Here is an 11,410-nt window from a genome sequence, read left to right on the forward strand (position 1 = left end):
AAACATACTTGGTTTAAAAAAAAATGTTAGCGAAGTAACATGAGTAGTTAAAATGACACTGCTTCGAACATTACACTTCTCATTCATTAAACTGTAGCCCAAAAGTTAGCGGTGGATGGTATTGACTAGCTACCTTCCCTCTAGTCTTTCTTTTATAAATCAGAAACGGTTAGCGCAAATAGCTTTGCGTGAAATTTAATAAAAATCTAACAAAACCTCTCAATGGCTTACAATACTATCTTTACACTTTCTACCCAAGTTTTTTGTCATTTTTTGACATGATCTGTACTATAAAGAGGTCCCCAAAGTAGGCATATTTAAATTGTATATTAAATGTTCGTTTGCGTAGTTACGTAAGGTATGGCGGAGGAAGGTGGTGATACTATTTTTGGAAAAATTATTCGTGGAGAGATACCAGCTGAATTTGTTCATCAAGACGATAAGGTGAAAATATTTGTTATAATTGGCTTGTGAAACAATAAGGTTTTGAATGCAAAATTATTAGCCTAATGTAATGCAACGTATTTCATACTTGTTTTGTAATTTGTACTACAATTTGTAAGCCTAAATTTAAGATGACCCAGTGAAATTTCATTATACACTAGAGGATTTACACCTCTAAATTTAAACAGGTTAACTAAAGGAGTTTATTCACTTCGACTAAGAACGTGCTTCAGAATCCTTTTCACTGTTATCAATGCATTTTGCAGAAAACTCCTTGAACACTTTTTTAATACGGTAAAAATTGTGATACTTACTTAAGGCTTAAGATGTTAACAATAATATTAACCGTATAATTTATAGATCGCGAAATTTGTATGGAGTAGAATTTTTTGAGTAGGCATAAGAATCACAACTGCTTTAATCAGTTCTTTTGTGATCACATGAATGGGAAACAAAATGCAAAAGCAGATCCAGATACAGCCATCATTTTGAACGTGAAATAGAATTGACTTCAAAGTTACATTTTCTGCAAATTACAATAGCACTATCACGAGTTTGAAATTCACATTTAGAAGTTCCAAATTTTCACTAACCTTTGAATTATAATGCCTTGCTTGATGTTTGGGCAAAGTGAATGAAGTGTAATCAAGAGGTTTGAGATACAGATAAAATAATTTTAGAGTGCTGCACTCAACTTACGTGATTCACTAAAATCTTTATATTTAGGTGTGTTCTTTTAATATTTACTTTTAAATTAAGAAATTAAATTGTATATAATATTAATGCTTGAATTATAATCTACAATTTAATTCTAAACTTGTTGACATATTTTCATAAAAAATAGTAGTTCAGTAAAATTTTGAACACAAGTCAACAAATGCAATGTCTTTGTCTCTGATCTTGAGTCATAGTGAAAGGATTAACTAAAATTTTTAAGTGAAATACACCATCCTAAAGTTTCCATACTAGCTAGTACTAAGGTCTACCTACCGGGAGTAAATTCAGTATATATCAATAAAGCTACATTCTTAGCATCATTTAATTAAACAACTGCCAATTTTTCATGATGACTCTAACCCACTTGAAGTAAAAAAAATGTTTTCTAATAATGACTGGTATGGGTTTTAAAACTAATTAAAATAAAGAGCAGAACAACATTTCAACCTTTGTAGGTCATCTTCAGGTTAAGGTGAAGTTTCAAACACTTAAATCAAAGTATTCATTTAAATGATTAAAATACTTAAGTAATTTTAAGTAATGTACAACATAGGGTGCAAATATCAAAGTAAAAACACTGAACATTCATGATAGTGCTCTGTGTAATTGACATAAGACTTCAGAAAATATTTGTGCATTCTTGAGTTCATATTTTCAAAATATTGAGATTAGTTAAATTCAGTAATAATAACTGAACTTCTTAAAAACATAATGTAAACAGTACAGAGATATTTTGCCAGAAATGTATTTTGATTGAAACATTTTTGTTTTAACAAACATACAACATGGTCACTTTAGTGGTCTCAGCAGAAGAATAAGGAGCATCTTAATTTGGCTGCAATAAGAGTTTCATGTGCTGCAGGTCTGTTACTACAAATGTAAGATTGTGAACAACCTTTGCTAAAAGAAAAGTGTAACACCATTAATCAAACATGTTTGGGCTTTGTCAAATTCGACTGACTTCATATTGTAGAAGGAATGTTGACTTATTTCAAATTTGCTTTTTGCATCTATACAAATTATAGTAAGCTTTGAGTAAAATGTACGAGTCTATACACAAGGTAAGATGTTACTAAAGTATTTTTATATGCCTATGAATCCACAACCGTAGTCTGATTCAGACTGACAAGTTGATGTGCAAGTTGACATTTGTGTGAAAGCCAAAAATACTTTTTCTCATTACACAGTTTGTATATTGTTTTTGCATAATCTGTAAAGCCTCTGAAATGCATTCATCTGGTATTCATTCTTCTTTTCCAGTAACGGGCTTGAATTCAGTATAGAATAAAATGAATAGTTTGTAATTCTGAAACCAAATTTACAATGCTAAAATCAGGGGTTCGATTCCCTTCGGTGGGCTGAGCAGATAGCCCGATGTGGCTTTGCTATAAGAAAAACACACACTGAAACCAAATACTTAATATATTGTTGAATGGCACTTTGTGAAAGGTCATGGCATGGACACTGTGAACCCCTTCTGCACACACAGGGTTGATGTTACTTGTTTTTAGAATGAAAGTTTAAATAATATTAATTATATGGACCTTTCTTCTCTGGAGGATTGGGAGTAGTCTCTTTAAATAGTGGAATTAATTAACATTTTACATACTGGGAGAAATAAATGGAAATTTTATAAGATAATACCTGCAAGCTGTCTTTTTACATGCGAGTAAACGGTGGGTGTGTGCATCATATATATGTTTCGTGGATGTGTGATTTTAAACTACATTTTTTTATATTAAACTGTCTATGATGGAAGTCCTCATTTGTATTTATTTACTGAGAACAATTTTAGTCTGATTAAAAAAAAAACAACAAAATTAACATAGTCTCACTGAAATCTTTATTACTATGTTTCCCCCCTTTTTGCTACTTGTTATCTGGTCAATGGAAGAGGTAGGGATATAATGGATTGTATTTTCAGAATGTTTTTGATAAAGTGCCTTACAAAAAATTACATCAATGTGGACTGGGGAAAAACTAGATTAATGGATAGAATTGCGTGGTAGGTGAGTGATAAAAACTAAAAAAATTGTTAATGAAACCCAGTCAGACTGGAATTTTGTTACTAGTGGTATGGCTTAGGTGACAATTCTTGAGTCTCTCTGATTTTTATTACTTTCATCATGTCAATCTTGATTTCTTCAAATGTGAAGAGTCATAAAAACCAAAATGCAGATAGAATAGTTTGATTACTGTGTGCTTGTTTCAGTTTTAATGATGGGTGAAAGGTAGCTGTGAGGAGGAGTAACGTGAAACCTTACAAGTATAGTGAGTGTTGGTAAAGTAAGCCTAAAGTACAGATGTAGTATAGGATCACCTAGCTTAGAGCCTAATGTATACAAGTTATTATGAAAGTAAAAATATTAATTCAATTTTAAATTTTTTAAACTTGTTTTTGAATTAGGTTTCCTGTTATATCACCAGTGTTTTTGATAAAAATCAAACATTTAATCAATGAAAAGCTAAGACATTAACAAATATTTTTCTAGCTTTATTGTCTATACATTTTATACTTTCAGTACATATTCTAACAACAATATTGTTATTCTTTTATTGCTAAGTAATGTGACAAAAGTAATTTTTGAAATGTAGTGTTACCAAAATGCTCTGGCTTTTCTATGTATTAGAAGTTAATCTATCTGGTTTTTACTAATACTTGTTCTGCAACTATGCAATGAATTCATGTCAGAAATGTTCTTAATTTTGATTGGCTTACAAAGGAATTTACAGACATTTGATTGCACCTTTCTGTCTGTATTGATCAGGTTTTATTTCAGTTAGCTATGAAACATGTTAGAGTATGATATATAGAGTGAGGGTAGTAATACTTGCCCCATCATTCTTGATAATTTATGTGCTAGTTAATGATACTGATAGGAGCATAATTAATAAATTAATAGTTTTTTTAATCGCATTAAACTCCTGGATATTTTTGGCTGTACTGAAATATTACAGAATGACATTGATTGGAAAGTTGTACATGCAATTAGCAAATTATAGTATAAATGCATGGTGGTTTTCATGATTCATGTAACATTTAATATCAATGGAAACCTATTCATTTGCATGTCTGACAAATAGGATGTTAACCTAGAGTGAACCATGTTTTGTGATCTAAACGATACTTTGGTTTAAAACAACAACAAAAAAATTCAGATAATTTCCATTGCAAAGTGTACTGGAGATGTTTGCTCTATTAGTGCTCAGTTGTATTTTTGTGATAGGAGTTGTACTGATGGACCTTGTATCCTATTTATATACTGGTGCAAGATCATAAAGTGAATTAACCAGTGAATAATAATAAATGTTCTTATTGCTGAATATGACAGTTATTAGATGTTACCCTCATACAGTTTTTTTTTCTTTGCTTAAAGATTAAGGCTAGACTAAAGAACAAAATGGTAGAAGACCATCTAGGCTATTGGTGTCACTCCTCACTCATAGAAACAAGCAAACAAAACATCAGATTTAAAGCTGAGATTCTGTTTTATTTTTACCTAAATAGTGTGTGGCATTCCATGACATCAATCCACAGGCTCCTGTTCACTTTCTTGTTGTTCCGAAGAAGCCCATTCCACAACTGTCCAAGGCTGAAGACTCTGATGAAGAGGTGTGAAAGCTCATTATTGTAATCTAAATGTTTTTATTTAATGTTACTGTTTCTTTAAGGCTTTACTTGCAATTTTTTTTTAAATTCTAGGTATAAAATATTTGTATATTGAACATGTTTACCAAAAAGAAGAGAAATTAGGAGGACATAAGTAAATCTAATAAGCACTGGTTTATTCCATTACATACATTATTTTGTTTTTTAAGATCACATTTACTTCTGACCAACTACAAACTCAGTTATTGTATGAATGATTGCTTTACAGTTTCATTTACTGCCATAGGATACTTTTCTTAATGCTTGTTAATTTATTTTAATAAAAATTGAGATTGAGTGTTCATGTATATGATACTTTATTTGAACATTATGTATAATCGTATTTATATTTAAAGTTTATTCTAGACGTAAGTAGTCTACTCAGAAACACGAAGTTGTTTTTAATTGTATTCAATTTTTTTTATTTTTCTGTGCTTGGATCTGTGAATTTGAATTAACTGTTTTAATACTAAACCATGTCTATGATATAAAAGAAGTAATTTATGTATATATTTGTATATTATATATTATGTATATTTATGTATACATCAAAGGAATTAATTGCACTTAAGTATTTTTTTTCAGTACCTTTATTTTTGTGTTCATTGCTGCTCCCTATATGTGAACTAATTCCTTGCACATACCACAAGCCTTTTGCTCCCCCTATCAGGACAGAGTGATCCTAACATGTCTTGTGTAAATCATCATATGCCACCTGTCTACCAGTAAAGCAATAGTATACTTGTATGATGCATGTAACTCCCTTTATGTGCCTGTACTAAATTATCACTTCAAAGTGTGGCAGAAAACAGAAGGGCAGGAATAGTTTGGGAAGGAAGGGCAGGAAGAGTTAGCAGAGGGAAGTACTTGTTGCAAGTATATTTTCAGTATAGTAAAATTATAACTTCTGATAAAATATTCCTTCTCTCACAAGATTAGCTAGAATCTCACATCACACTGATTATGAGGAGAGGCTGGCATGAAGTAAGAGCAGATGACCCCCCACCCTCCAGAAAGTATTTGAAGGATACCTCCATGGATGAGAGAGTTGAGATTCAGGTTGGAAGATCTGCAGAGGGAAATATTACCACCTCTCACCAGGTGTACTCCTTGCCTAGCCTTAAAGAATGAAGACAAAAGGGCAGGAAAAGGATAAGAGCTCAATCCAAGTGGGAGGGAACTGAGGGGAGAATAAGTATCTAAACCTTTAAATAGATATACACAAGTCATTTGCATGAAGCTGAAAAATGGGTAAAGAGAGGATGAGCCCCACATTTTAGAGTGGATAGGGCATGAGAGGCTGTACTGAGTAAGTCAACTACCTCCAAACCCATGCTGCTGGTAGCCAACACCCATGCAGGGGGTAGAATGAGAACCATACTGTCTTGACTTTAAGTCCCAGAGACTGGGAGGAATCTTGAACCGTTGAAACCCCAAGGCAAAGGCAGACTGATCCAAAGCTCATGGGTGATGAAGCATGCTGATACCATCGTTTAGCTGGGAGGTAAATTGTTCAGCATAAGGCTAAAAGTCAGGGGAGGAGGGGAGAAATCAGGTAGGGTTGGGGAAAATGTTCATGTACTTAGGAAAGACATGGGTCATAAAAAGTGGAGGTGAAGGATAAAATGTCATGGCCTGAGAAATAAAAGCTTGTGAATTAAATAAAAAAAAACATGGAATAAAATAATTTCATTGTGTACACACACACACACACACACACACACACACACACACACACACACACACGCTATGAGCCCCAGCATCTGGTGTCATGAGTGACACATTTGTGTAAAACAGAATCTCTTCGAGATCTGACATCTTTTTATCATTATTTTTGTTATTTTCCATGTCTTCTATACAGTAGCTGGTTTCTGTTTGTTTGCTCTCTCTTATTTAGTTCTTATGACATTTTTATATTATTAGCCTTCTTTTGTATTGTGTAATTAGTTTTATGTCATCACACTGTTTTAAATTCTGTTTTTGAAAATTAATACTTGATCTCCTTCAACAGATTTTTACTGTAATAAACAAATATCCAGTTCTTTTATCCAGAAATATTTTGTTAGCGTGATTAATGTGGGAGGGCTACTGAAGTTGAACATGTTACATCATATACATGTGGTACTTGATATTTATCTTCAAGAACTGTGAGCAATTTCCACAATAGTGTTCTCATTGTTACTGTCAACATTTGATGAGATATTTGTGGGAACTTTCCAATCATCTTCCTGGCTTTTATTATTGGTTAAATATGTATGTACATTTACACTTAGTTTTGGAGAAACCAGTAAGTTGTAATTATCATATTTATTCAATAATGTAGACTGACTTGTCCTCATTTTTATGTTGTTGAAATATGGATATTTTCTAACAGTAAGATAATGAACTAACTCGTCATGGCTGAAAAAATGTGTTATTTTTTGTTATTGCAATTGTTTTTTTCTTATGAAGGCTTTTCATACAGTTAGACATATTAACCATATTTGAATGTGTAACAGAGTTCATGGATTTTTTGAAAATAATTTTTTGACATCCTTATGTTATATTATACAAGTCAAAATTTTGTTTGTGGGTGTATACGAGTTAGTGTTACTTTTAATCTTTTACAAAGTTAGCTTAATTTATTTTGCTTTTTTTTATACAACTGTTTGTAGTATGAAGACATACTACATTCAGTCAATTCAGATTTTATGATTTAGGTCTTTTTCAAAGTGGCTATCATATAACAGCATGAGAAAAAGAATAGTGTGATAAAATTTCAAATCATTTTACCAGGTTGAACACCAACATTCAAATTTTAATGTCAAAGAGTGGTTTAAAAATTCAGGAAGTTTTCAGTTTATGCTAACTCATAAAAAAAAAAAAACAGATTGGAAACTAAATTTCTTCTGTATGTGCAAATGACCCAGGAAAGAAATAAAATATTTAAAAAGGTCTAGAGATGTGCATCTAAAAACAGTTGCTTTGTTGTGTAATTATGTTGCTTTTTACATGAATTACATTTCTATAGTGTTTTATATGTAATGCCTTTACATAAAATTTTCCATGTATTTAGTTGATAAGTGAGAAGTTCCAATTGGTTTACCAGAACTTTCTAAGATAGGAAACTTTTTCTCAAGAAACTACGTAATTTAAAAATTGTTATGATGTGTTGAAATTGCAAACACCATGAAAATGTTCTAAATTTCTGCAAAATTACTGTATGTAATTATTTTTTTTAATGTTTGTGAAATAATTTTAGTGATCCTTTACTGATTATGTAACTCAACATTTTCATTTTAAATTTTTGTTTATTTTTTAAAATTTTTTTGTAGGTACTAGGACATCTGTTGTTTATTGCCCAGAAAGTGGCCAAGGACCTCGGACTAAATAATGGATATCGTGTAGTGATTAATGATGGCCAACATGGAGGGCAAGAAGTCTTTCATCTCCATGTGCATGTTCTGGGAGGTCGACAGATGATTTGGCCCCCTGGTTAAGAACCAATAACTGTGTCGGAGAAAGTAATGTTGCTGCTTCAATAATGATAGCTAAGTGTGTAGTTAGTTATAATTTCAACAGGTATCATACTTCAAAGATTACTTTCTTTGCTTGCAAAATGTCATATGCTGTACAAATTAGAACTTAAGCTAATTTTGCAAACTACTTTATAGAAATGCCTTTTTAAACCAGTAATATTTTTTTAGAAGCTGATCTACAGAGTTACTTAACAACTGCTCAAAAGATGAAGCAAGTTATGTACAACTTAATCTAAAATTGAAATGTATACTTGCAAAATATATCTTGTATCAGTCACACTTAATACATTTTCTTTTTCCAGATTTGCTGCAATATTTTTCAGCAACAGTTAATAGTTGAATAAAGAAAAAAAAAAAAATTCTTAGGCATACTTAGTTTTATTGGTGATTTTTGTCTTAATTGACCAAAGTAAGGTACTTAATGCTCTGTATGTACACTTATCAATGATTTGAATGAGCTTTAGCTATATTTATCTCTGCTACTAGGAGGTGGTGTATTACCATCTGGAATACAACTGAACATTTAAAGGGGATAAATAAACACAATATTTTCTATGAATAAATCAAATATAATAATGTAAAGCTTAATATTACTAAAAGAATCTCTTGCTTAAAAAATTTATCTACAGTTCATTTTACACATTTTGTGAAATTGAACATCCATATTGAGTTTTCTGAATGAATTGAGAAAGCTCCAGTATGAATTAATAACACTTGTATTAACTTGGAACCTTCTTGCACTACTGTAGATAGTAACATTTCATGTTTTATGGTGTAATCATAAAACATTGTTATCCATTTATTATTATCTTTTCCTGAACTTTTGATGTGATCTCAAGGTAATAAGTTTACGAACTTAAATTCTTAAATCTGTGGTTCAATTCTCCATGGTGTCATTTCTAGTTTTGAAGTTCCAAAAATATATTTCTTTCTCGTCTTTACTTATTTTACCTTATATCATCTATTTCCTTTCCAGTCACGCTTTGGAAAATTGTTTTATGTTCTTTGTTTGCTACTCAGTTTTTTTTTTCCAAATGAATTATTTACTTTCATGTTGTTCTTCTGCTTGTGCCCTTTGTCCTGAATTATTTAATTTCCTTTAAGCATGATCAATAATTGCTAAATTTATAGAAGCCTATTATTTTAATTTTTTATATTATAAATTTTTAATCAAATATTTCAGTCCTTATTGAGAATTTTATTATTTTATTAAAGGCTTTCTGTCAAACATACATAAATGATTTTGTATTCCCTCCATACATTAGTAAATCCAGTATATTAACACTTTAATAAAATACTGTAATTTTAGCTCAAAGTTTTTATGTTTGCGTGTGTGATGAGAGTACAGTAGAGTGCACTACAATTTTCTTTTTATCTACTGACAGTTCCATGCTATTTATGCCTGATGTAAAAGTCATTACTGGTGAAAACATGTTAGTAGTGTCAGTCACCCTAAGAGCACTTCTGCCATACTTGAATGTGAACAATGTTTTTTGTTTTTTTTTTAATTGAACAATTCAAAATCTAGAAAAGAAAATGAAAAACATCTGATAGAAAGTTATGTAATCAGTGTAAGGTATAACAAAGCTGTTGTGCAAATTTTTGGGCTCCCTGTAATACATTTAACCAAAGCTCTTTTAAATACACATTTGTTGTGAAAGCTGGAAATTGTGAAATGTACTGAAGAACATGAATTTTCACATTTGTGTATATTTTTATGCATGTATTGAAATGTAACAAATTACTAATTGCACTTGCTACCAATCCTTTAATTTTCTGGAAGACCTGATGATTAGGGTGCCTTACTTACAGAGGGTTGTGGGTTTGATTCCCACCACCAAACATGCTCGACCTTTCTTCCATGAGGGTGTTATAATATTATGTTTAGCCCTGTTATTTGTTGATAAAAGAGTAGCTCAAGAATTGATGGTGGGTGGTGTGTTGACTTGCTGCCTTCCTTTTGGTTTGTCACTGTTAAATTAGGGATGGCTGGTGCACATAGCCCATGTGTAGCTTTGCATGAAATTAAAAAAAAGTCAAACTTCTTGGAAGTTCAACCTTCTTGTGACGTTCTTTCCAGGACATTTCTGAGATACAGACAAATCCTGAAATACATGATAGATGTTCCATGCACACTTTATTGATAACATGTCTCCCATGACAGAACACTTGTATGTATGTTTTAGAGACCTTCTAGAATATGCTTCCATATTCCTGTTGTGTGACATAATTAAATCTTGCCTGTGATAATAGATACAGATATGTTTGTGAGTTGTCAGTCTATTGTACAAATTGCATAGAATAAACAAAATTGTTTATCTAATACAAGAAACATATAAGCTGTAAAGTTAATATTTGTTGTTAAAATGATTTTTGGCAACTTAATTGATGGCTACTTTTTTTATTCAGAATTATCACATAAAATGAAACATAACAATTTTTGTTTTATATCAAAGTATGTGTTTTAACTGAAACAAAATAATTTGGAACCTTAGGATTTAACAACCCAACCAGCTGCAAGTTTTTGAAAGCCCATAATTTTTCCATTTATTGATCACATGTAGAAGTGTCTCTGCTTTCCAATGGGTATCATTTACATGGGGAACTAAATGTCTCTTGTGAACTCCTCTGTTTTTTTAATTAAGATTTTTGCTATATATTTATTTAAAAGTGCAAATGAACTTTTGTGGTACAGGATTTCCAGTCCAGACTCATTGCTGGTCCAAGTTGAAAGCTAAACTTGAAACAAATCTTCAGATTTAGTAAAATTGTTTTGATCTACAGACTTGTTTGCCAACAAAACTGTAAGAAAATGCATACAAATCTGATACATCACTTGCTGAATTGCTATTCAGACATTAAAATATTAAGTAAATAATTTTCTTACCCCCATAAGAACAGAAAGTTTGTATTAAGTAGGATCCATTCTTCGTCTTCTGTCAGATTTTCTACAGAATTACAGTTTTGTTTGTTATACTGAATAGCTCCACAGGAACATTTTCTGAAGTTTTTCCTGTTTGAAAAAGTTTCATGCTCAACGTGATTACATTTTCTCTACACTTCAGGTAAGACACAAGTTCTT

At 31.3% G+C, this 11,410-nt stretch overlaps 1 protein-coding gene across 1 annotated transcript; it reads left to right on the forward strand.

Moving 5' to 3' along the window:
- The first annotated feature begins 283 nt into the window (after nucleotides 1–283).
- HINT1 (histidine triad nucleotide binding protein 1) lies at nucleotides 284–10,385 on the forward strand. Its single transcript, XM_076469135.1, has 3 exons — nucleotides 284–444; nucleotides 4,670–4,774; nucleotides 8,125–10,385. Exons 1-3 carry the CDS (start codon nucleotides 361–363, stop codon nucleotides 8,287–8,289), a joined length of 354 nt encoding a protein of 117 aa, XP_076325250.1. The 5' UTR covers nucleotides 284–360; the 3' UTR covers nucleotides 8,290–10,385.
- The last annotated feature ends 1,025 nt before the right edge of the window (nucleotides 10,386–11,410 follow it).

This window comes from Tachypleus tridentatus, chromosome 12 (genome assembly GCF_004210375.1).
Source record: "Tachypleus tridentatus isolate NWPU-2018 chromosome 12, ASM421037v1, whole genome shotgun sequence".
In the NCBI taxonomy this organism is placed as follows: domain Eukaryota; kingdom Metazoa; phylum Arthropoda; class Merostomata; order Xiphosura; family Limulidae; genus Tachypleus; species Tachypleus tridentatus.

Bases quoted from the DNA above. Each gene is read 5' to 3' on its own strand.
- HINT1 (XM_076469135.1), top strand. From the start codon at position 361: ATGGCGGAGGAAGGTGGTGATACTATTTTTGGAAAAATTATTCGTGGA. The intron at 445-4,669 runs GTGAAAATATTT...TTACCTAAATAG, and splicing joins TTGTTCATCAAGACGATAAG to TGTGTGGCATTCCATGACAT. The intron at 4,775-8,124 runs GTGTGAAAGCTC...ATTTTTTTGTAG, and splicing joins CTGAAGACTCTGATGAAGAG to GTACTAGGACATCTGTTGTT.